The sequence below is a fragment of the Ceratotherium simum genome, chromosome 12 (assembly GCF_057802395.1).
Source record: "Ceratotherium simum simum isolate JZ-2026a chromosome 12, ASM5780239v1, whole genome shotgun sequence".
In the NCBI taxonomy this organism is placed as follows: Eukaryota; Metazoa; Chordata; class Mammalia; order Perissodactyla; family Rhinocerotidae; genus Ceratotherium; species Ceratotherium simum.
The window spans coordinates 70,634,672-70,661,430 of record NC_141911.1 but is presented as its reverse complement, the minus strand read 5'-3'; the positions used below and the strand labels follow the sequence as shown (position 1 = coordinate 70,661,430).

The window sequence follows — 26,759 nt, the reverse complement described above, 5'->3', positions numbered from 1 at the left end:
ATGGGCCCCGCGGCGCTGCTGCTGCTCGGCCTGGCCGCGCTGCTCGCCTGGGGCTGGCGGCGGCGGCGGCGGCGGCGCGCGCGGGGGCTGCCGCCGGGGCCCGCGCCCTGGCCGGTGCTGGGCAACTTCGGCTTCGCGCTGCTGCCGCCCAGCCTGCGCCGGGGGAGCTGGCTGCACCGCCGCGCGGCCGGGGGCGCCGCCGCGCTGAGCCCGCCGCGCCTGCTGGCCGGCCTGGCGCGCGAGTACGGCCCCGTGTTCAGCTTCTCGCTCGGGCCGCACCTGGTCGTGGTCCTCAGCGACTTCCGCAGCGTGCGCCAGGCGCTCGTGCAGCAGGCCGCCGTCTTCAGCGACCGCCCGCGCGTGCCGCTCGTGTCCCTCGTCACCAAGGAGAAGGGTGAGCCGGGCCTGGGGCCGTGGGGCCCGCACTCTGCCCCCCGCACCCGCCCGCAGCCTGCGCCCCAGGGCCGGGGGCGGCTCCCCTCCGGGCCGCAGGACCCCGCGAGCTGCGGTGCATGGGCAGTGACGCGGACGCGGTCGGAAGGGGGGACCCCCGGGAGTCGAGGGGGGCACAGGGGTAGCGGGGTCCCGTCTGTCGGGGGCCCTCGCCCGCCCAGAAGGCAGCCTCCCTCTCGGGCTGTGTCCCGGGGAGGCCGGGGGCCGAGTTAGGAGGAGGGAGGGTTGTCCTTTTTCCCCTCTGCGTTCCGAGCGCACGACTGCAGGAAGACGCGTTCCCGTGAGATGGAGAGGCCCAGAAACAGGCCGGGAGCCCGTCGGCACACCGAGCGCCCCGGCCCAGCTCTGTGCCTCCGGCGCGGGGAGCCCGAGGGGGCGGCCTTTCGGGCTGGGACCGGGTCACTGCCGCGGGCCGGGGAGCGGGGGGGTGTCGCCTTTGCTCTCTCCGGTACTCCGCTCATTGACCTGCGTTTTGCCCTTGGTGTATCAGCCTTGCCCTCGGCTTATCGGCTGGCACAGGTCCCGGACGTGTCCGTCGGAGTCACTCCTGCGCAGGCAGGCAGGTGTGAATTTACACGTCTTTCCCTCGGGACCATCTCCGAGTGAGGGAGGGCCCTTGTGAACTGTCACGGCACAAGGACGTTCCTTCACTGCGCTTATCCAAACGGAGGCTACCTGACTTTGTCACCGTGGGCCTGGATGCGGGTCCTCACCATGAGGCTGACATGTAGGTGGACGGAGGAATTCCTCGTCCTGCCTGGCATGTGGTAGAAGCCCGATGAGTATTTATTAAGTAAATTCACTACTTCTGTCCCTGGAACGCAGCATAGAGATCCAGGCTCTTTAGAATCTGATTAAGCCAGAGTTTTGCATCAGGATTTTAAGTGAATAGTAATAATGATCATAATATTCTAAATATCCCGCTGAAAAACCAGTGTCACAGTTCACAGATCACCCTCTCAGTGCTGCTGCCTCCACCTGGAATTCTCCCATCTCATGGCTGCCTGGAGAACTCCTGCCTGCTTTTCTTGTCTTTTCCCTCTTTTTTAAAATTGTGAGAATTTACCATCTTAACCATTTTTAAGTGTACAGTTCAGTGGCATTAACTCATTCAGATTGTTGTGAAACTATCACCACTATCTCCAGAATTCTTTTCATCTTGCAAAACTGAAACTCTGTACCCATTAAACAAACATTGAAAACCCCATTCCTCCTCTCCAGCCATTGGCAGCCACCATCCTACTTTGTCTCTGTGAATTTGACTGTTCTAGGTACTTCATGTAAGTGGATTCTACAGTATTTGTCATTTTGTGACTGACACATTTTACTTAGCATGTTTTAAGGTTCAGCCAGGTTGTAGCGTATGTAAGAATTGCCTTCCTTTTCAGGACTGAACAATATTCCATGTCTGTGTACTACACTGTGTTCATCCATTTGTCCTCTGATGGACACTTGGGTGCTTCCACCTTTTGGCTATTGTGAAAAATGCTGTTATGAACATGGTATGTATACAAATGTCTGCTCAAGTCTCTGCTTTCAATTCTTTTGGGTATATACCCAGAAGTGGAAAATAACAAGTGGTGGATTTTTTGAGTGACTGCCATACTGTTTTCCACAGTAGCTGCAGCGTTTACATTCCCGCCAGCAATGACAAGGGTTCCAACTTCTCCACATCCTCACCACCACTTGTTATTTTCTGTGTTTTCATACCTGCTTAAATGTCCCCTCTTGGAGAATGTGTTCCCTGACAAACCTCTCTACCCTCAGGTAGAGGTGAGCTGTCCTTTGTCTAAGATACCACTATTTGATCCCATCCCCTACCAGTCAGTCAACAAGTCTTGTCAGTTCCTGCTGCAGATAGGAGCTCTACATCCCGCCGCTTCTCTCCATCTCGGTTGTTACTGCCCTGCGAGCCTTCTCTCCATCTCTATTGTTAGGGGCCTCCGCTGAGCCATCCACCCGCTTCTCTCCATCTCCATTGTTTGAGTCTTCATCCAAGCCACCACCATTTCTCAACTGATACTAAGAAGCCTCTTAATTACCTGCCTGCTCCTGCCCCACTCTTAATCTACACAACAGCCAAAGGGATCTCTTTAAAAAATCATGAATCAAACTCTGTCACTCCCCAGCTGAAACCAATTGCCTCCATCTCCATACTTGACCTGCTATGCCCTGAAGACTCTGGCCCTGCCTGCCTTTCTGACTTTATCTCTTTCCACTCTCCCTTTTCTTGTGCATCTCAACCTGCTCTAGACACACTAAGCTGATTCCTGCCGAGCTTGTGACTTCCTCAGGCTGCTGGGTTTGTCATCCGTGGGCCTGGAATAACCTTTTACTTGACTGACTCCTTGTCACCCCTCAGGCTGGTTGTCACCGTCCAGTCCTATTTTAGACACTGCCCAATACTACGACTTATTTTATCTCATTCCTATTTCACTCATTAAACACTTTGAAAGTATTTAGCCTATTACCAACTCCACCTACCCCTGGAATGTGAGCTCCGTGAGGGCAAATATTTTGTTCATCGTGTTAACCCCTGTATCCCGACTAATGGACACAGAGTAGATAATCAAGAAATGAAGGAATGTGTGCATACAAATACATTATTAAGTATTTATTACAAGATATTTTTAAAGAATTTTGCCACTAAAAACTAGCAGAGAAGGGAATGTTTCATAAACAGTAATGTGCGTAGAGCGGCTGGAAACACTTAACACATTGCCAAAAAGTTCTGGAATGGGGGAGGTTATTATATTTGAGTTTTTCAAATATCATGCTTAGACAAGTTAATGGTCTTTTTAAGCACATAACAATTGCAGTAAGCTAGACAGGCTTTGAAGATGTTCTACATTAGCTGTGCCCATCATACTCATAAACCCATGTTGTTCTCTTCCTGAGCAGGAATAGAAGATAGAGTTACAAAGTCGGTAAAAGCTTCCAAGAGAGAGCTTTACTCTAAGTGTGGTCTATTTCTTCTAAAAGGTTTGTGCCCATCAGATTTGTATTATAAAATATTCCAAATATAAAGTTCAGAGAGCAATATAAACTCATTTATCCAACATTCAGATTTGCTTCAGATTCATAAACAATATATAGCTTTATTTGGTATGTTTTTTAAAAACTTACATATGTTGTATATTTAAAGTATCTATCTACTTCTAGCTTTTGTTGATTTATCCATTTCCCTGTTGATAGAAATTAGATCATTTCTAATTTTGAGAGATTGATATAGACTGGGAGCAAGAGTCAAAGCAAACTGCAAAGCCATAAAAATGGCAGGCAACGGGAACTTGAGGAAGCTTGAAAGTACAGCAGTGATCCACACTGACTACCTTGGAGGGGAACAAGATGCAAAATGAAATTAGGAGATAGAAAATGAAAGTCCATCTGGGGAATTTGAAAATGAATGAGGAAAACAAGATAACTGAATCTTGTAGTAAATGCAGTAAAATAGATATTCATATCGTGAGGGCCTGAATTCCCACTAAGAGGAACATTCTGTGACCCTTAAAATGGAATCATATTATTCACACTCTTTAAAATTGTTTTTTCCCTTAAATTGCTGTGAATATATTTCCATATTATTAAACATTCTCCTGCAAAGTTCTTAAGAGCTGTGCAATATTCCTTTGTGAGAATGTCTTATAGTCAGTTTAGCCTCCCCCTTATTGGTTTGAGGTGGATTTTGTCTCAACTGTCCAGTTCCTGTTCCTGACAAGAGCACCCTCTTCTGAGGGACTCTTGGTCCCTACCACCCATTGGCACCCATTAACTATGGCTGGAACGGGAGATGCTGTATCTTCACGGGAACTCCCCTCCCTGGCCACAGTGAGTAGTTGAGGGATAGACCCTTGACCAAAGGGGGAGGGATCAGAATATCTCACCTCTTTGTAACAGTTAGTGTGGGCTGGGCACTGAAGTCAAGAATTCATAACTACAGGTCTATCCTCACGTGGTTTTGGGGTAAGAATTTATACTTGTGGCGTAGTATGGAAACCTCAAGCCACAAAATAAACATAAGGTGTCCCAAATTGTTATCATTGTGAGATATCTAACTGAAGCATTTGAATCCTTCCGCAGTATCTTTCAGGTCGGACCTGGAGAACAGAGGGCTTTTCTCTCTGGGGGTGAAAATGGGAGTATACACGTCTCAAGATAGCTCCCGATTTGTGGAGAAGCTGGTCTGCAGTGGGAAAGAATGAAGTCAGTCGGGTAGCAGGAAAGAGTTCTGCAGCATTTAGTCTTCCCTGAGGTGACACCTGGCCCTTCACGGTTTTTCGTTCCACAGCCTAATTAGCCTTTTTGCTAAACATGCTTGAGGGTATATTTGTGTTATTCCCAGCCAAAAGAGTCCTGGTTTTTGCTCTGGAGCCGTTTTTATTTTTCAGTGTTGTTATCCTCCTTGAGATGAAGTCTTTGTGTACATCCGTGTACACTTGGTGTACAACCATTGCTTTTCAGGGCTAAAAATGGAGAAGAGGTCAACAACTGCAGGATGTGACTGAACCTATTCCAGACACTCACAAGCCCCAACGCCACTCTGACTCCACAACATGGGTGTTTTGTAAAGTTGGGAACCCCGAGGCTGTTAATTCTGTCCATGTCTCTCATCCCTGGCTTTCTCAGACACTGTCTCTTTGGTCACCTCTTCTGTCTTGCACCTTATTCCTATCAGCGCATCATCAAAAACCTCAATGCTTAAATATTAGCCTCTTCCAGGAAGGTTCCCTCCACTTCCTTGCCTTATCTACACCTGATTTCTTCCTGAATATAGTTTAGCCCTTCTTGAAACACCCTCTTTGACTTTGCTTAAGCTGTTTTTCTAAGAGGTGCCTTCATACACATCCTTACTTACAAATTATGTATCAGCTCAGATGTCCTCTCTTCTGAGAAGTACTGCCTTCCCCAGCTGACATGGTGCTCCTTCCTCTGTCTACACTGCAACTTCAGTACACCTCCAGCATACAATGTTCAATACAATACATCCCAACAATGCAACCTCAGTACAACCCAACTTACAGCATCCAATACAGTTCAGTCCAACCATGTAACTTCAGTACAACCAAACATACAACAGTATATTAGGGTTGTTGGTTTACCCAGTTCCTCACAAGACTGTAAGCATCTTGAGAACAGGGACTTGTAAATCTCTGTGCCCTTAGTATCTGGCACATAGGAGACTCTAAATAAATACTGGAAAAACTAATAGAAGAAGGACATTTTGCTATATGAAATATTTCTAAAATACAATAAAAGATGGTGAGTAGATGATACAGACTGAGGACCTAATAAAGGAAAAATAATTCTTTGAGAAATAGGACAGAGCAGAGATGTCATATGTGATATCTTAAACAATGGGACAGTAGTTAAAATCAGCCTCAAATCTTGAAGTCAGAGTGAGAGGCAGTATCTTTCCAAGAAAAGAGAAGGAGGCCCAACCCCACTCAGCCTCTAATGCAGAAAAGACTTGGCCATGCTTAAAGACAGGAAGAGGAAGGAAGCTGCGGTTGCCTAGGAAACAGTTTACAGGGCATTATTAAATAAAGGGGGAGTTCTGGTTTTAGGAATGGTTAAGATATTTCTGTTCCTTCTTTGTCTTTGACAATCACATACCAAACCAGAGGGACTTCTAACAGAAGCACAGACTCCACCCATGATGAAGGTATCTATCATCTTGCACCACAACATATGAAGACAAAAGGCATAGGATTGGCAAATGACTTCATAGAGTGGAGGATGACCTCCTCTAAGTGTCTACAGAGGGGGATACCCATGGGATGTGAGACAGTTTACCCTGCAGAACCCAGAAAGGCTCAGGAATTGGAGATACCAGAGATCATAGAAGATGGGTGAGCCAGTGGGCTGAAAACAGCAGTCGTTGGAAATGCATATAAAGTGTAGTTAGACCAGTTCCTTCTCACCATCCCCACCCTGCAGAAAAAAGAAAGTAGATGCTCTGGAGACCCTTGGGTTTTAGTGACCTCTTGGCCAGCCAGGGATGCAGAGTGAGCTGGGCAGGGGCAGAGAGAGATGGTCTTGTACCACAAAAGATGAAAAGTTGCCTCTAGATAAAGAAGGGACTCTTGAAGAGCTTCACTCTGAGTGAAAGTATGAATTAGACAAGGAACACTCAACAAACCTGGCCACAAAGCAAAACAAGGAAATTTGTCTTGGCCTGGACCCTAGCAGAGAAAATATTCTACCCCCACCTCCAATCTCAGTTGCAACTACTCTGCCCTTTTAGTGCAAAAGCTGCCATAGACTACATGTAAATAAGTTACAGTGGCTCATTAACTGTCTGTGTTCTAGTCAAACTTTATTTATAGACCCTGACATTTGAATTTCATATGATTTTCACATACCATGAAAGATTCTTTTGATTTTTTTTCAACTATGTGAAAACTAGTCTTAGCTCTCCGGCTGTATAAAAAGAGGCGGCAGGCTAGATTTGGCTGTGGGCTGCAGTTTGCTGACCACTAAACTAGACTTGAAATAAACGTGTTAAAATTTAAGGATGAGCATTCCCCCTGTTTCTCTCAGTGCAAAAGAAAGCAAGAAAGGAAAGGAAAAAAACAATAGACACAGCAGGACAGGTAGAAAGTTCAAAATATTTTAGAAATAGATTAATAAATACATTAAATGTAAGTGGACTAAACTTACTAGTTAAAAGACAGATTGCCAGAAGGGACTTTTTTAAAAAATCCAAATATATGTTGTGTTAAAAGAGACATACCCTCTCCCCAAAAAAGAGACATACACCAAACATAGGGTACATTAAAGTTCAAAGTAAAAGAAAGGAAAAAGTTATACCGAGAAAATACTTAAAAAAGAAAAGTTGATATGTTTCTGACAAAATATACTTTACATCAGACTTCATTGTTAAGAATAAGGAGGGCATTATGTGATGAGAGAAGGAGTCTTTTTTTTAAACCAGGAATATAGAATAATTCTAAATTTGAATGTACCTAACAGTGTTATCTAGCATATATACGTACCTAACAACATAGATACATAGATACAGACATAAATATCTATATAGCTGTGACAGTTATCTACATGTAGCAAAAACTTACAGAATTGCACAAAGAAATTGACAAATGCACCATTATAGCAAAAAATTTTAACATAAGAATTTGAATCATTGAGAGATCAGGCAGGTAAAACTTTGGTAAGGATACGGAAGATATGATTCCAACAGTTATCAAGCTTTCTCTGTTGGACATATAGAGAACCCTATACCCAACAATTGCTTGGATAAAAATTCTTCTCAACTTTATTTGGAAATTTTATTAAAATTGATCACATACTAGGCTAAAAAGCAAGCCTCATCAATGTCAAAAATCAGTGTAAGACAAATTAACCTAGGTGGCAAAAGAGAATGATAGTAGAAAAAATTTAAACTTAAACTGTAATGAAAATACATGCAAACAATACTTGTGGAATGCAGTTAAGTGGTACCTAGAGGCAACTGTAGAGCCTTAACTTATTTATTAGGATAAAAGTCTGAAAATTAATGTAGTTGACCAAGTTTATATATCCAAAAAAGAAAAAAAGAATAAACTCAAAGGAAAAGAGAGGAACATGATGTGATGATTTTAGACAAATTCTTCCAGAGAGAAAGAATATACTCTGGCTCATTTTAGGAGGCCAGTGTATCCAGACAGGTACATTATGAGAAAGGAAATTTATAGGCCATTTTCATTTATGAATATGAATTTTTTTAAAAACACTTAAATATTAGGAAACCACATCCATCAATGTTTTTTAAAAGCATAAAAACATCATAACCAAAGTAGGATTTATTCTTAGATTGCAAGCAAGTCCAATTATCACAAAGAAGGCAATTTTCAAACCTATAAATTAAATGCAGTTCCAATCCAAATCCCAAAGGCACTTTTTTTTTAATGGAACTTGACAAGCTGATTAAAAGTTTTATAAAAGAGTAAAGAGCCAAGAATAATCAAAAACGGTTTTGAAAAAGAACAAGGTGGTGGTGGTGGGACTTCCCTACTAGATATTAAGACCTATTATAAAGTCAATTTTTATCTTTTTATAAAGTAACAGTAATTAAGACAAAGTGCTTTACACACAGTGATAAACAGACCAACATAGCAGTCTAGAAAACCCAAAAACTGACCTGGCTGTGTATAGAAGACATACTCCAGAGGCAGCGCTGTAAAAGAGTAGGGAAAAGGAGGGGCTGTTCATAAGTGGTGCTTGAACAGGAGGTTACCTAAGTGGGGAAAATTGGATTCCTACCTCACAGTAGGTAGGAATACCTAACACAAATATAAATTCCAGGTAGATTATAGAGACTTAAATCTGGAAAACCAAAATTTAAAAATTTTACAAGAAAATAGGGAATGTGTTTATGAACTCATGGTAGGAAAGCTTTCTAAAATAAGACATGCTGTACAAATCATGAAGAAAAAGATCGACAAATGCAACTATCTTTATATTTAAAACTTCTTTTATTAAATAATGGCATTAAAAAGTGAAAAAACAATTCACATGACGGGAGAAGATACCTGCTATGCATCTAGAATATATGAAAAAAAGAAAATTGCATTGCAAATAAGTGCAAATCACAGACCAGGAAACCTGGCCAATAACTGTCTGAAAAGCTGCTCCAGCCCACTGGTAACCATCATGTTGGCCCCACTCACGTAAGCAGAACAAGTTAAATGATGATATTTATATTACGCATAGACATTAACCTTTGTTCTTATTATCTTTAAGCTAAATCAGGGTGTAGGGCCTTAAACCAGTCTCTGAGGCATGTCCAGTCTCTGGGAAAACAGGAACATCAGTCATCAGGGAGGAAAAACAGAAGATTATCAGGAACTGAGACCAGACCTTGGAAGCCCGCCTGGAGACCAGATGTCTGAAGAAACCATGTTCCCAAAATAGTTTCGTGCATGCCTACATATCCTCCCCCCATAACTGGCCTGTAGTCTTTGTCCTGGAAGATGGGCTCTGAGGATGTTAGTGCACCATCTTCCGTCTTTGCTGGCAGAAATGAATAAACCCTTTCTATTCCACCGACTTGCCTCCTGACTTTTTGGCAAGTCTTGCAGCAAGCAGAACGAGCCCAGTGCTTGGTAACAATCAGGGAAAAGCAATTAAAATCAGATGAGATACATTTCAGGCCTCTGATGGGAAAAATAAAACGTTGACAAGATCCAAACGATGGCAGCTTCTTTTTGGAACAAAGGAGATTGTTCATTTACTTGTGGTGGGTACACTTGTGGTAGACTCTCCACTTTGAAGAGTAATTTGGCAATGTCTGGTCACAGTGAAGATGTGCACATTTTACGGTTCATCAATCCACTCTTAGCAGTGTCTTCAGAATTCTGAGGAGTGGGAAAGGTATGATAAATATGTTTTCTAAATTTAGAAATTTGCCTCCCATGCATCTGTTCTCGGGGAACTACTAGGGGATGTGCTTCAGCAAAATAAGGGAGTAACATAAGAAAGAGGAACATGTAGAATCCAAGGCATGGGTTCAACACAGCAGAGTCTAAGAAAATTCCTAACTGATGACAAACAGAAGTCACAAAACACCTGAACAGAAGGCCTAGAGAGCAACCACTGCAGATGTGAGCAGATGTGTGGAAGATTCCAGGGAGGACAGTGGAACCGATAAATCACCTGATACATGTGACCCTGTGGATAGTTATCTTGAGAGTTGTTTTATAGAGGTGTTAAGAATTGTGAGAAGACGTAACCACAAAGAAAGGTCTTTATTTCACCCTCAGCTCTGTTCACAGCATCCCAGTGCCTGGCACGTTGTAGGCATTCAGAAATCTTTGTTAAATGGATGACGCATGTACTTGAAGGTGGCAGAAGTGAAGTTGACTAAAAGTGGGAAAGAAGGAGGAGAACTGGCTGAGACAATAAAGCACACCAGGGAAAATAAGAGGATGAAATGGGTGATAGGAGACAAGGAATATTTAAGGACAATTTGATGCAACATCTGGGAGCAATTCTGGTGGGTTTGAAGGTGTAAGATGTATAAGATATAAGTGAGATTCAAAAAAGATGTAGTTGTGGATGACCTTGAGTTCAGATTTTATAAAATAAGGCTGTTGCCAACAACAGACATCTCAGATTTCCTGCCAGTTATTCGGTTCCACACTTAGATGGCTGGTGTTCTAATCCACTTGGGCTATTGGCTTATTCAGCTAATATTTAACAAGCTTCTCCGTGGTACCCAGCACCATCCAGAAGCTGGGATTTTAATGGCGAGCACAATCAGATATTGTCCCTGCCCTGATGTGCAGTCTGTTACTATGCTTATCCTTCTGTTCAGGAGGTTTAGAATATGGATGTATCCAGCCTGAAATATTTTCTAAGCCTGGATTCACTCTTAGGAAAATGACTTTGAAATTTACACTAACTCTAGAAATTGAAACTCATTGCTTTTCATTTCACCAGGAGTTAGTATCTAAAATAATAAGCTTTATGGCCAATTTTCCTAGTCAAATTGGATATGATTTTTGTTATTAGAAACATATATTATCTTGATAACTAAATTTGGTAATCATTCTTCTTGGCTGGTGATCTTTATCTGCGTATGAACTTTGCACACGTTACTTGAGAAACACACACCCTTCACGGTAGGTCCTGCTCAGTGCTGTCAGTGTTGCTCTCTCTCACCTCCTCTTCTCGGTGTCCTTTCGCAGGGATCGTATTTGCACATTATGGTCCAGTCTGGAGACAGCAGAGGAAGTTCTCTCATTCAACTCTTCGTCACTTTGGCTTGGGAAAGCTTAGCTTGGAGCCCAAGATTATTGAGGAGTTCAGCTATGTGAAAGAGGAGATGCAGAAGCATGGAGAAGGCCCCTTCAGCCCCTTCCCCATTGTCAGCAAGGCCGTCTCCAACATCATCTGCTCCTTGTGCTTCGGCCGGCGCTTTGATTACAACAATAGTGAGTTTAAGAAAATGCTGGATCTTATGTCACGAGCATTAGAAATCTGTCTGAACACCCAGCTCCTCCTGGTCAACATATGCTCCTGGCTTTATTACCTTCCCTTTGGACCGTTTAAGGAATTAAGACAAATTGAAAAGGATATAACCACTTTCCTTAAAAAAATCATCAAAGACCATCGGGAGTCTCTGGATGTAGAGAACCCTCGGGACTTCATAGATGTGTACCTTCTCCACATGGAGGAGGAGAGGAAAAATAACAGCGAGGGTAGTTTTAACGAAGATTACTTACTTTATATCATCGGAGATCTCTTCTTTGCTGGGACTGATACCACAACTAACTCTTTGCTTTGGTGCCTTCTGTATATGTCACTGAACCCTGATGTGCAAGGTAATTAATAGATGTTTCCTTTGTTCATCGCAAAACCAGGTTATTTAAATCAGGATCAGCAACTTTAGTGATCCTGTGGTTCCTAACACTAAGCAATGTCTTCAGGCTGGAAAACAAAATGGAAATACTTGCATCTCATAGGGAATTGTTAAGGTATTTACAGTGAAACTCCAAATTTCTAGACAGGACTAACGTCCTAACTTCCTCGCCCCTGTTTTAAATCTCTGCAGGTCAGGCCAGCCCTGTGGCTTAGTGGTTAAGTGCACGTGCTCTGCTACGGGCGGCCAGGGTTCGGATCCCGGGCACGCACCGATGCACCGCTTCTCCGGCCATGCTGTGGCCGTGTCCCACATACAGCAACTAGAAGGATGTGCAACTATGACGTACAACTATCTGCTGGGGCTTTTGGGGGAAAAAAATTAAAAAAAAAAAGATTAAATCTCTGCAGGTCTGATTCTGTGTAAAATCGATGATGAAGAAAGAACTTTAGACAAGAATAACATTTTAGAGCTGAAGGGAATCGTAATGACCATCTGAACCCATTCATCTTGTTTTGAAAACAGAGAACAGAGGCCCAGAGGAGTTATGTGACTTTCAAAAGATCACACAGCTATTTCCACCACATCAATACCAACAGGCAGTGAGTGTCAGTGGCAGTACATAGTGGAAGAATACAGAGGAGGATAGTGCATTCGTTTTCTATTCTTCCTGTAACAACCACAAACTTAGTAACTTAAAACAACACAAATTTGTTATCTTACAGTTCTATAAATTAGAAGTCTGACATATGTCTCCCTGGGCCAAAATCAAGATGTTGCTAGGGCTGCATTCCTTTCTGGAGGCTCTAGAGGAGAATCCATTTCCTTGCCATTTCCAGCTTCCTTGGCTGATGGCCCCCTTCCTCCATCTTCAAAGCCAGCAATGTTGCATCTCTCTGACCATCTTCCCATAGTCACATCTCCTTGATTCTAAACTCAACTGGGAAAAGCTCTCCAAATTTAAAACCCGTGTAATTAGATTGGGCACACTCAGAAAATCCAGGATAATCTCCCCCATCTCAAAGTCCTTAATGTAATCACATTTGCAAAGTCCCTTTTGTCATGTAAGGTAGCATATTCACAGGTTCTGAGGGATTAGGGTGTGGACATCTTTGAGGGGCCATTTTCTGTATGCTATACATGGGATTGTGCTTCCCCGTAGTAGTAGTTAACTAGTGCTGAGTAACAAATTATCCCAAAATTTAGCAACTTAAGACAACAACCATTTATTATCTCACATTGTTCCTGAGGATCAAGAATCTAGGAGCAGCTTAGGCTGGATGGTCTGGCTTAAGATTTCTCATGAGGTTGTAGTCAAGATGTTGGCTGGGGCTGCAGTCATCTATAGACTTGACTGGAAGGATCCACTTCCAAGATGGCTCATCTACATGACTGTCGGCTACAGGCCTCACCACTTGGACCTTTCCAAAGGGCTGCTTGACTTGGCAGCTGCCTTCCCCCAAAGTGAGTGACCTGAGAGAGGGAGCGGCAGGATGGGAGCCACAGTGTCTTATAACCTAAGCTCAGGACTGACATGCCATCACTTCTCCCTGATTCTGTTGGTCACATGGACCAACGTGGTACAGAGTGGGAGGGGACTGTGCAAAGATGTGAACACTGAGAGGCGGGGACCTTTGGGGTCCATGTTGGGCTACCACATGTTGTTGCTTATAAAAGCTTAGCGGGTCAGTCCAGTATTCACGTGAGAGAATGATCCACCATGCCCCCAAGTCCAGAGCGCCTTCTCCTTGCCCTCTATCTGAGCTGCTCTCCTCCCTCAGGCTCCTTGCCCTCCATCTGGGCTGCTCTCCTCCCTCGGCTCCCTGCCCTCCATCTGGGCTGCTCCCCTCCCTCGGCTCCCTGCCCTCCATCTGGGCTGCTCCCCTCCCTCGGCTCCCTGCCCTCCATCGGGGCTGCTCCCCTCCCTCGGCTCCCTGCCCTCCATCGGGGCTGCTCCCCTCCCTCGGCTCCCTGCCCTCCATCCGGGGTGCTCGCCTCCCTCGCCTCCCCGCCCTCCATCGGGGCTGCTCCCCTCCCTCGGCTCCCTGCCCTCCATCGGGGCTGCTCCCCTCCCTCGGCTCCCTGCCCTCCATCGGGGCTGCTCCCCTCCCTCAGGCTCCTTGCCCTCCATCGGGGCTGCTCCCCTGCCTCAGCTCCTTGCCCTCCATCGGGGCTGCTCTCCTCCCTCAGGCTCCCTGCCCTCCATCGGGGCTGCTCTCCTCCCTCAGGCTCCCTGCCCTCCATCGGGGCTGCTCTCCTCCCTCAGGCTCCCTGCCCTCCATCGGGGCTGCTCTCCTCCCTCAGGCTCCCTGCCCTCCATCGGGGCTGCTCTCCTCCCTCGGCTCCTTGCCCTCCTTCTGGGCTGCTCTCCTCCCTCGGCTCCCTGCCCTCCATCGGGGCTGCTCTCCTCCCTCGGCTCCCTGCCCTCCATCGGGGCTGCTCTCCTCCCTCGGCTCCTTGCCCTCCATCGGGGCTGCTCTCCTCCCTCAGGCTCCTTGCCCTCCATCGGGGCTGCTCTCCTCCCTCAGCTCCTTGCCCTCCATCGGGGCTGCTCCCCTCCCTCAGGCTCCCTGCCCTCCATCGGGGCTGCTCCCCTCCCTCGGCTCCCTGCCCTCCATCGGGGCTGCTCCCCTCCCTCGGCTCCCTGCCCTCCATGGGGGCTGCTCCCCTCCCTCGGCTCCCTGCCCTCCATCGGGGCTGCCCTCCTCCCTCGGCTCCCTGCCCTCCTTCTGGGCTGCCCTCCTCCCTCGGCTCCCTGCCCTCCATCTGGGCTGCCCTCCTCCCTCGGCTCCCTGCCCTCCATCTGGGCTGCCCTCCTCCCTCGGCTCCCTGCCCTCCTTCTGGGCTGCCCTCCTCCCTCGGCTCCCTGCCCTCCATCGGGGCTGCCCTCCTCCCTCGGCTCCCTGCCCTCCATCGGGGCTGCCCTCCTCCCTCGGCTCCCTGCCCTCCATCGGGGCTGCCCTCCTCCCTCGGCTCCCTGCCCTCCATCGGGGCTGCCCTCCTCCCTCGGCTCCTTGCCCTCCATCGGGGCTGCCCTCCTCCCTCAGCTCCTTGCCCTCCATCTGGGCTGCTCTCCTCCCTCAGCCTCACAGGGTGGTGTGGGTCTCTTGCTGGCTGCCTCTACCAGCACATCTGACCAGTGCTTCCCTCCACTGAGACTGAGTCAGGCCTCCTGCCGTCGTACCAGTGGTGTGTATGTGGTGATGGGACATGGGCATAGGAGGGCAATCTCAACTCTCCTGGCTGATCTCTGGCTGAGTCTTTCATTTTTGTGTATAGAAAAGGTTCACGAGGAAATTGAAAGGGTCATTGGTCCTCACCGAGCACCGTCCCTCACTGACAAGGCCCAGATGCCCTACACAGAAGCCACCATCATGGAGGTGCAGAGGCTGACTGCGGTGGTGCCGCTCTCCATTCCTCATATGACCTCGGAGACAACAGGCAAGTCCAGGGTCTTCCTCCTTAGAACGCCCCAGAGGGAAGCACAGCCCTTAATCCAGAGGAGCTGAGGGGAGGGTGTGGTGACCACTGCCCAGCATGATCCTCTTGAGGGTTTAGCCTTGTGTCGTGGATAATCAAACATCCAGGGAACGTTTCGGCCCCCAGTCATCCCTTCTCCAGCACTGGCATTCCAGCACTGCGTGTTTTGTAAATAGCTCTCCAGCCTTCAGAGCACACACACTTACACTGGTCAACCACGTATGCCGCCATTTAAGGTGGCTGTACAGGCAGACAAAAATCTCTTCTCAGTCCTCTGCGTGGAGATCAGAAGAGCTAGTATAAATATGGAATTAAGGATTTTCACTGGGAATTATCCTACTTCAGTGTTTACAGTTCTGCAGCTGAAGCGTAAGTATTACAGAAGTAGAAGAGCCCACCTGACTGTAAGGGCACCTGTTTCAAACTCTCACCTACAGTGACATGTGTCCATCTGGTCATGTCCTTGACATACAGCCCCCCAGACTCTGTCAACATCCCTCAAAACAAGGAATTTACCTCCTATGCCGACAGCCCAGCATGTAATGAATGGGCTTTAATCTAGTTGTAGGACAGCTCTAGGAGGCAATCACTTATAAATGACATTGGATCACTTCACAGTGTCTTGGTGCAAATTAGAAACACTGTGTGTGCAATATCTTCTGGGCATTGTTTAAAGTGCATATTAACTAGTCAGCTGTAAGAGTCAGTACTGGCTTCCCTGTGCATCCCTTTACTTAGTCTGCCTTCCTCCTCATGTTATTATGTGGACATAAAAGACTCTCTAAACTATAAAGTTTTGTACAAGTTAGAAATTTGTAATTCTTTGGGAACGTTAACCTGCAATGCCCTGTGATTTCTGTTTTAGTGTTTTCTCTGTATTGTTTTTATGGTTTGATTTAATTCATTAACTCAGCATCCGTCAAAGCCCCTCCTGTGCCCTGTCTCAGCCTGGGTCCTGGGATGGTGTGGAGAGGGTGCCAGTTGATCAGGTCTTGTCCCTGCCCTCAGGTACCTCAAAGTTTAGTCTCAGGAAATTAAGGTGCTAGGTATGTGACTAGATATTTTTTCGATAGTGATATTTAGGGGGACTGTTGGTAAAAGCATGTTGCATGACACTGTGTTTTTGTTTCAGTGCTCCAAGGGTATACCATTCCTAAAGGCACAGTGGTCCTACCCAACTTGTGGTCAGTACACAGAGACCCAGCCATTTGGGAGAAACCGAATGAGTTCTATCCTAATCGATTTTTGGATGATCAAGGACAACTTATTAAAAAAGAATCCTTTATTCCTTTTGGGATAGGTCAGTTAAACTTTTATTTTTTTAATGACATAAAAAAAAGAAGTAGAACTAAAAGTATCTTTTATTATTTCATGATATTGTTTTAAAATGTTTCTTTCTTGGTAAGCTAATATAAGAGAAAATTTAGATAATGCATCTCCACTATGTTCATTTCAGGTTTTAAAAACAAAATGAAGGGTTAGGAGTGGGACTTCGCCTCCCGTGTGGGGCCTGCATTTCATGTGCAGCTTCAGCAACTCACCCCTGAATACTGGCTCTCTCCTGAGGCTGGACCAGCTGCCTTTACATCTAGGTACACTGGCTGAGTGCCACCAATTACACACATTAATGCAGTCAGCCAAGTCAGAGAAGCCTGTATTCCAGATGAAAATTCCCTAAGTCTGATGCATCTGTTTGTGTAAAAGAATTGCAACATCTTAAAGGTTCAGGAGGAGAGTGATGTCAGCATCTTGGCGGAGTGAGTTGTTCCCTTTGTCTCTCCCCTCTAAATTACAACCAAACAGACATCATTGACCAACAGAGGATTCCCTACACAGCAAAAGGACGCCTAAGAGATCAAGGCAGCTATACCTCTGAAGGTGGGTTGGACTGGACCTCTGGGAAGCAATGGAACTAGGGGAGCAGCCCCCAACCCCACTCCCAGCAGCAGTGATCCAGGGCGCCGATCCTCATGCAGTGGCCCATGTGACTGTTAGTGGAGGCGAGGGTAGCCCAGCCCTGTGTGCGTGAGCAATCCCAGGGCAGCCCTGCCCTGCAACAGTCGGAGGAGCAGTGGCAGTGATGGCAGTGGCAGCCCAACCCACACCACTGTGAGCAGAGGGGGTAGGAACACCCGACCCCCAGTGGCGGCACCCCTGACACCAACTCCACCAGCAGTGGGAGTTGCATACAAGTCCCTGGTCCCCCAGCGGCAAGAGCGACACCCATGAACCCAGCACCCCTGGCAGCGGTGCATCCAGCATCCCCAGATAACTGGCAAACAGCAGTGCAGGTGATGCATGGGACAACAGCATCTGAGCCTGCAGGGAGCCAGTGGAGGAACATGAGACCCAGGCGACCAGAACCAAAGTAATCAAAACCATACCCAAATAAGAAAAAGTGATTACTACCACAAATGTGCCATCAGAGGATCAATTCATCAAACAGCATGAAGAACTACAGTAACATGGCAGAACAGAAGGAAAATGACAACTCTCCAGAAACCAAACTTGACACAGAAGAAAGCAGTCTGAGAATTCAAAAGGGCTGTCATAAAGAAACTCAGTGAGTTACAAGAAAATTCGAAAGACAGTTCACTGAGCTCAGGAATAAAATTAATGAACTGAAGGAATACTTCACCAAAGAGATTGAACTAAACAAAAAAAACCCCAGAAATTCTAAACATGAAGAACACAATTAATGAGATAAAAAATAATGTAGAAAGCATTAAAATTAGAGCAGACATTATGGAGGAGAGAATTAGTGAGCTCGAAGATAGAAATCTAGAAATGATTCAGGTAAAGGAGGAGAGAGAACTAAGATTTTTTAAAAAATGAGGAAATTCTTTGAGAAATATCTGACTCACTTAGGAAAAGTAATATAAAGATTATAGGTATCCCAGAGGGAGAAGAGCAGGAGAAAGGAGCAGAGAGCTTATTCAAAGAAATAATAGCTGAGAACTTCCCAAACCTGGGGAACGAACTGGACATGCAAGTACATGAAGATAATAGAACTCTTAATTACATCAATCCAAAAAGATCTTCTCCACAGCATGCAATATTAAAACTGTCAGAAGTCAGTGACAAAAAAAAAATATTAAGGGCAGCAAAGCAGAAGAAAATAACCTACAAAGGAACCCACATCAGGCTTTCAGCAGATTTCTCAGCATAAACTTCACAGGCTAGGAGAGAATGGAATGATATATTCAAAATACTGAAAGACAAAAACTATCAGCCAAGAATACTGTTATCCAGTGAAATTATCATTCACATATGACAGAGAAATAAAAGCTTTCCCAAATAAACAAAAGCTGAGGGAGTTCATCGCCACTAGACCTGCCCTACAAGAAATATTGAAGGAGCTCTCCTATCTGAAACAAAAAGGCAAAGGTTTACAAAGATTTGAGCAAGGAGATAAATAGACAGACAAAATAAGAATATTGCAGCTTTATATAAGAATAGGTTAGCAAACAATTATAAAGGATAAAAAGAAAGAAAGCATCAAAAATAACTATAAACACTTCAATTTGGTCACAAACTCACAACAGCAATAAGAATAATTTGTGACAACAAAAATATACAAGGGGAAGAGGAAAGGAATGGAACCTGCATAGGCTAATGGAGATAAGAGGCTATCAGAAAAAGGACTATGTCATCTATGAGATCTTTTATACAAACCTCCTGGTAATCACAAAATAAAACAGAGCAGAGTCACAAATCATAAATAGAAAAAAAACCACCAAACTGAAATGGCAGACAGAAATACAATAAAAAAAGAAACAATGTAAATATAGAACAATGAGAAAATAAGAGATAAAATAGCAGTATTAAACCCTCATTTAATGCTATAGCATATTGCTATAGCAATAATCACTCTAAATGTAAATGGATTGAATTCACCAATCAAAAGACACAGAGTGGCTGGATGGATTAAAAACCAAGACCCAACAATGTGCTGCCTCCAGGAAACACATCTCAGCTCTAAAGACAAATATAGGCTTAGAGTGAAGGGATAGAATATGATTCACCAAGCAAATAGCAAGCAAAAGAAAGTGGGTGTAGCCATACTTATATCAGCCAATGGAGACTTCAAGATAAAAAAGATAAAGAGAGACAAGGATGGGATTTATATAATGATAAAAGGAACATTCCACCAAGAGAACATAACATTTATTAATATATATGCACCTAATACAGGAGCACCAAAATATGTAAAGCAACTATTAACAGACCTAAAGGGAGAAATTGACAACAACACAATAACAGTAGGGGACCTTAACACCCCACTGACATCAATGCACAGATCATCCAGACAGAAAGTCAACAAGGAAACAATGACCTTAAATGAAACACTAGACCAGATGGACTTAATAGATATATTTAGAACATTCCATCCAAAATAGCAGAATACACATTCTCCTCAAGTGCTCATGGAACATTCTCAAAGATAGACCATATGTTGGTAAATAAAGCAAGCCTCAATAAATTTAAGAAGATTGAAATCCTATCAAGCATCTTTTCTGACCACAATGCTATGAAATTACAAATCAACTACAAGAAAAAAGCTGGGAAAGTGACAAATATGTGGAGACTAAACAACATGCTATTGAACAACTATTGGATCAATGAAGAAATCAAAAAGTACCTGGAGACAGATGAAAATGAAAACACAACATACCAAAACCTATGGGATGCAGCAAAAATGGTACTAAGAGGGAAGTTTATAGCAATATAGGCCCAACCTAAGAAACAAGAAAAATCTCAATCTAACACTATACCTAAAAGCACTATAAAAAGAAGAACAAAGCCCAAAGTCAGTAGAAGGAAAAAAAAAATAAAAATCAGAACAGAAATAAATGAAATAGAGACTAAGAAAACAATAGAAAGGATCAATGAAACTAAGAGCTGGTTCTTTGAAAAGATAAATAAATTTGACAAATCATTACCCAGACTCACTAAGAAAAAAAAAGAAGGCTCAAATAAATAAAATCAGAAATTAAAGAGGAGAAATTACAATGGACACCATGGAAATACAAAGGATTATAAGAAAATACTAGGAAAAGCTATACACCAACAAAGTTGATAACCTAGAAGAAATGGGTAAATTCTTAGAATCATGTAACCTCCCAAAACTGAATCAAGAAGAAATAGAGAAAAAAAAAAAAAAGAAATAGAGAATCTGAATAGACCAATCACAAGTAAAGAGATTGAAACAGTAATCAAAAACCTCCCAAAAAACAAAAGTCCAGGATCACACAGCTTCTCTGGTGAATTCTACCAAACACTCAAAGAAAATTTAATTCTTATCCTTCTCAAATTATTCCAAAAGTTGAAGAGGATGGGATGCTTCCTAACTCACTTTATGAGGCTGACATTACCCTGCTACCAAAACGAGACAAGGACCACACAAAAAGGGAAAACTACAGGTCAATATTGCTGATGAACATAGATGCCAAAATCCTCAACAAAATATTAGCAAATTGAATACAACAATATGTTAAAAGGATCATACACCATGGTAAAGTGGGATTTATTTCAGGGATGCAGGTATGGTTCAACATCCTCATATCAATCAATGTGATATACCACATTAAAAAAATGAAGAATAAAAATCACATGATCATTTCAATAGATGCAGAGAAAGCATTTGACAAGATCTAACATCCATTTATTATAAAAACTCTCAATGAAATAGGTATGGAAGGAAAGTACCTCAACATAATAAAGCCCACATATGACAAACCCACAGCCAACATCGTATTTAATGGTGAAAAACTGAAAGCCATTCCTCTGAGAACAGGAACAAGACAAGGGTGCCCACACTTGCCACTCTTATTCAACATAGTACTGGAAGTTCTAGCCAGAGCAATTAGGCAAGAAAAAGAAATAAAAGGGATCCAAATTGGAAAGGAAGAAGTAAAACTCTCACTGGTTGCATATGACATGATTCTATATACAAAGAACCTAAAGAATCCACAATAAAACTATTAGAAATAATCAACAACTATAGCAAAGTTGCAAGGTACAAAGTCAACATACAAAAATCTGTTGCATTTCTATACACTAATAACAAAGTAGCAGAAAGAGAAGTCAAGAATAAAATACCATTTACAATTGCAACCAAAAGAATAAAATACCTAGGAATAAACTTAACCAAGGAGGTGAAAGACCTATACACAGAAAACAAACATTATTGAAAGAAATCAAAGAAGACATACAGAAATGTAAAGATATTCCATGCTGATGGACTGGAAGAATAAACATAGTTAAAATGTCCATATTACCTAAAGCAATCTACAGATTCAATGCAATCCCAATCAGAATCCCAGTCACATTCTTCATGGAGATAGAACAAAGAATCCTAAAATTTATATAGAATGACAAAAGACCCCGAATAGTCAAAGCAATCGTGAGGAAAAAGAACAAAGCTGGAGGTATCACACTCCCTGACCTCAAAATATACTACAAAGCTAATAATTAAAACAGCATGGTAGTGGTACAAAAACAGAAACACAGATCAATGGAACAGAATTGAAAGCCCAGAAATAAAACCACACATCTATGGACAGCTAATCTTTGACAAAGAGCCAAGACCATACAATGGAAAAAGGAAAGTCTCTTCAATAAATGGTGCTGGGAAAACTGGACAGCCACATGCAAAAGAATGAAAGTAGACCATTATCTTACACCATACACAAAAATTGACTCAAAATGGATTAAAGACTTGAATGTAAGATGTGAAACTATAAAACTCTCAGAAGAAAATATAGACAGTACACTCTTTGACATCGATCTTAGCAGCATCTTTTTGAATACCATGTCTGCTCAGGCAAGGGAAACAAAAGAAAAAAATAAGTGGGACTCTATCAGACTAGAAAACTTCTGCAAGGTGAAGGAAACCAATGAAACACAAGACAACCCACTAACTGGGAGAAAATATTTGCAAATCATATATCCAACAAGGGTTAATTTCCAAAATATATAAAGAACTCAAACAACTCAACAACAAAAAAATGAACAACCCCTTCAAAAAATGGGAAAAACAGACATTTTTCCAAAGAAGACATATATATGGCCAACAAGCACATGAAAAGATGTTCAACATCACTAATTATTAGGGAAATGCAAATTGAAACTATAATGAGATATCACCTCACACCTGTCAGAATGACTACAATTAACAACACAGGAAATAACAAATGTTGGCGAGGATGTAGAGAAAATCAAACCCTAATACAGTGCTGGTGGGAATGCAAACTGGTGCAGCGACTATGGAAGTAGTCGGAACAGTATGGAAGTATGGAACAGTATGGAGATTTCTCAAAAAATTAAAAATAGAACTACCATACAACCCAGCTATCCCACTATTGGGTATTTATCCAAAGAACAGGAGATCAACAATTCAAAGAGATTTATGCACCCCTTTGTTCATCGCAGCATTATGCACAATAGCCAAGTTGTAGAAGCAACCAAAGTGCCTATCAATGGATGAATAGATAAAGAAGATGTATATATATACAATGGAATACTACTCAGCTGTAAAAAAAAAAAAAACAAAAAAACATAATTTTGCCATTTGCGACAATATGGATAGACCTTGAGGGTATTATGCTAAGCAAAATAAGTCAGAGAAAGACAAATATCGTATGATTTCACTCATATGTGAAAGATAAATACATGGATAAGGAGAACAGACTAGTGGTTACCAGAGGGCAGGGGGGGATAAAGTGGCATATATGTACAGTGATGGATAAAAGCCAGACTATTGGTGGTAAACACGATGCAGTCTACACAGAAACTGAAATATAATAATGTACACCTGGAATTTATGCAATGTTATAAGCCAATATGACCTCAATAAAAAAAAATGAAAGCAACTGATTTTAAATCCTTAAATATGAGTAGAAATCTCCCTTTCTGAGCTGCCCAGGTAACTGTTGGAGTTAAGAGCAGCTTCTGACCTTCTGCTGGGCTGTTGGGTGAGAGGGTGGGTTCTCTAATCTCACCAGTCCCTCTTTTAGATTCCGATATTAGGACACGTAGGATTCTTTCTATAGAAAAGGAACGCTCCATGGGCTGGCCCGGTGGCGCAGTGGTTAAGTTCTCACACTCCGCTTTGGTGGCCTGGGGTTCACGGGTTCAGATCTCAGGCATGGACCTACACACTGCTCGTCAAGCCATGCTGAGGCGGCATCCCACATACAAAATAGAGGAAGACTGACACAGATGTTAGCTCAGGGACAATCTTCCTCACCAAAAAAATAAAAAATAAAAATAAATAATGACTTTAAAAGAAAAACAGAAAGGAATGCTCCAAAGATTCTCATCTGACTTATTTTCTCCCTCACCTTCCAGGTAAGAGCAGGGAAAGAGAGCAGTAGGTATGGAGAGACAATGAGTCTGTCTCCAGTTCCTGTCTAGGAGGAGGATAGATTTTTATGAGTAGGACTTAAGTTTTGAACTTGGTATGTAAAAATTCTGATCAGAATATACTGTAGGAGGTCATGTGGTATATGTAGCAATTTTACTTTAAAACTGTATTTGAAACAGTTTAGATATTTCATATAAATTTGTCCTTTTTGACATAGGAAAAGGAATGGTATTATAATCCTTTTTTTCTGATCGCATTTTTAGGGAAGCGGGTGTGTATGGGAGAGCAACTGGCCAAGATGGAATTATTCCTCATGTTTGTGAGCCTAATCCAGAGTTTCAAGTTCGCTTTACCTAAGGATTCTCAGAAGCCCATCCTGACTGGAAGATACGGTCTCACGTTAGCCCCACATCCATTTGATATAATCATTTCTAAGAGATAAAGAACATCTCCAAGAGATGGTAAACAGAAGGTGAATGCATGTCCTTCTAAACAGCTTCTTCCTTCTGCAGTTGACAGCGGATCCGGGTTAGGCTCAGATTAGAGAGAGATGGGAAAGAGGGTGGAGTGTACGGGAGCTTTCATCTTGGAGGATTCCTCAGAGGATGCCTCAGCCACCACAGCATGTCTGTGACTTAGGGGGTGGGACCAGTGGGACCAAAGTACTGGACTGAGGAGCAGGGGATCTGGAGTTTGTTCCCAGTGGCCTGCCCCAGTGGGCATTTCTTCTCATTTCAGTGCCTCAGTCATTCCATGTGTGAAACAAGGGTAACACACCTTGCCCTCTGTGTCTCAGCACTAATGAAGTCCAATGCCACACATCCTTTCTGACTTCCCCGAAACACCGTCAAGTTCTGGAGAACAAATTCAGGAGTAGAAGGAAGACCTATCTGTTCATACTCGTGACAGCATGCAAGTGGTGTTCAGACTTGAATGCGTGGTCAGAGAAGGATGTGGTTTAGGTTATACGGAGTTAGAGCTTTTCTTGGCACAGATCCTATGTCGGTTTGGGGGCTTGTTTTGTTATTGTTATCTGTTTGTTTATGATTTTAGTTTTTGCTTTTTTGTAGACATGGGATTAAGTGAACCCTTGTTCAGTGTGTTGAGGAAAGATTATTGTCTGAATTTACATGTCCACCTTCCATTTCAAATACACGAACAGTGAGCCTGCTAAAGAAGTGGCTTCAGGGCACAATTCCTTTCTGCCGAGTTTACTTGCAAAGATGAAGCTCTGGCTTTCGACTTGAGCCCTGAATAGTGAGCTTGGGAATTTTGATACTGGGATTCATCAGGAAAGGATTCAGACTGTACTGAACATTCCTTTCCCATTCTGCCTGCCACCAGGCCCAAGGTATCTCATCCTTGAATGCTCTCAAAGACAAGAAGGCATTCTTATTCTAATTAAGAGAATTGAATTCCTTCTTAATAAAGAAGGTCCCTCTAAAAGAGCAGTTCTCAAAAAGGTAATGACTTCTCTCAGGGGGTGTTTGGAAATGTCTGGGTGTGTTTTTGGTTATCACAATGATGGGGGTGCTACTGGCCTTCTGCTGCCATGAGGCCAGGTTGCTAAATGTCTGAGCAGTCCTATACCATGAAGAATTGTCCTGCCCTGAAAACTGATGTTTCACCCAAGGAGAACATGGTCCAAAAATGACCAGCCCTTCCTTTATTGCCCCAACGTGCTCCTTAGATGTGTAATCATGATTGTCACACGAGCAACTTGACTTCTGAGCCTCGCCTCCTGCTGGCACCAGACTTAGCACTGTACTTGTATGCTGACCTAGTTCTTACAGAAGCTCTGTCCCGAGGATGCCGTGTGGTAGCTGAGGAGGCTGAGGCTTAGAGGAGTGAAGCCACACAGTTGAAAGGTACCATTGTTCGTTCACACCCACCCATCTTTGTGCCTGGAGAGTTCTTTCTGGTCCATTTCTCTGTACTGCCACCACTTGATCCCACGGCAGTCTACCCTCTGCATTTTCAGTATAGATAAAGGACATACAAGCTAATCTTCAGGTGCCTTGAGGATTTCTGTTAATTAGAAAAACTAATAAACGAAATGCCTAAGCACCGTGAGTCAGTAGAGAGGTTGCTGTCTAGATTTCGGATGAGATGATGTGTGGATCGCACTGCTCCTGGAGCAGGACAGTTTGTTCCTGATCTGGAATTTCATATGCTTTTGAATTGCACTAATAACTTTGCATTAGCGAGTTTATGACTCCTTCATTTATACGTGCATTTTCAGCATTACTACCAGTTTGTAGCCTACTTGAGAAGAAAACTGTTCTGTGAGATTATGTTGAAATCAGATGTTTATTAAACTCTTAAACAAGCCTTAAACTGTAGCACCTTAAAAACATCTTCATATGGTAAATCACTGAAAGAGCTGTTAACGCATTTGTCGCACATGTTGCTATTTTACGATTTTGTACTTCATGATTTATTTGAAATGTAAAAATAATAGTACTTTGTTTTAGAAGTCTACCTAATATCTAATTTTTAGTCTTCCTCATTAGCATAATTTTTGATGCTTTTATTAAACTTTTTATTTTAACTGAGATAGTGTTATGTCTGGTTTTTTGTTTTATTTTAATTGCTGAACAGAATTCTGTTTTACCAGATGTCAGGTTAGGAAATGGAAGAGGGAACAGACCTCCACAAAGAGAGGGATGGCCATGGTGCAGTATAACCACAGTCTTTAGACAGAAGAGTGATTCCTTTCAAACACGCTCGCAGAGCACAGTCACTCGCAGGACGGCCTCACAGCCCAGGGCTCTTACTTCCCCGTCAAAGTCCAGAATTGCCTGTAGGCAGGAGGAATCACACAAGCTCACTGTGGCAAAGTGTTGAGAGCTTGTCTCCGTTACACTTCTCAGCTCAGGAAGAAGAGTTTTTTAAATACCTGAACCTATGGACTTTACCTACAGATGAGCCCCTGCCTCCTTTTCCCGGCCCACTCTTCCTCCTGCAGGTCACAGCTCAGAGGTCACCTCCTCAGGGCGGCCTTTCCCGAGAACTCCCTGCTATGGACTGAACGTTTGTGTCCCCCTCGAATTCATTTATTGAAACCTAGTCCCCAGTGTGATGGTATTTGGAGGCGGG

The 26,759-nt window shown here is 43.5% G+C and overlaps 1 protein-coding gene across 1 annotated transcript; it reads left to right on the top strand.

Annotated features, from left to right (window-relative positions):
• On the top strand, window positions 1–26,215 carry CYP2U1 (cytochrome P450 family 2 subfamily U member 1). The gene is made up of 6 exons (XM_087437213.1): window positions 1–394; window positions 3,355–3,435; window positions 11,139–11,774; window positions 15,092–15,253; window positions 16,425–16,592; window positions 23,924–26,215. Exons 1-6 carry the CDS (start codon window positions 1–3, stop codon window positions 24,100–24,102), a joined length of 1,620 nt encoding a protein of 539 aa, XP_087293339.1. The 3' UTR covers window positions 24,103–26,215.
• Window positions 26,216–26,759: the final 544 nt, after the last annotated feature.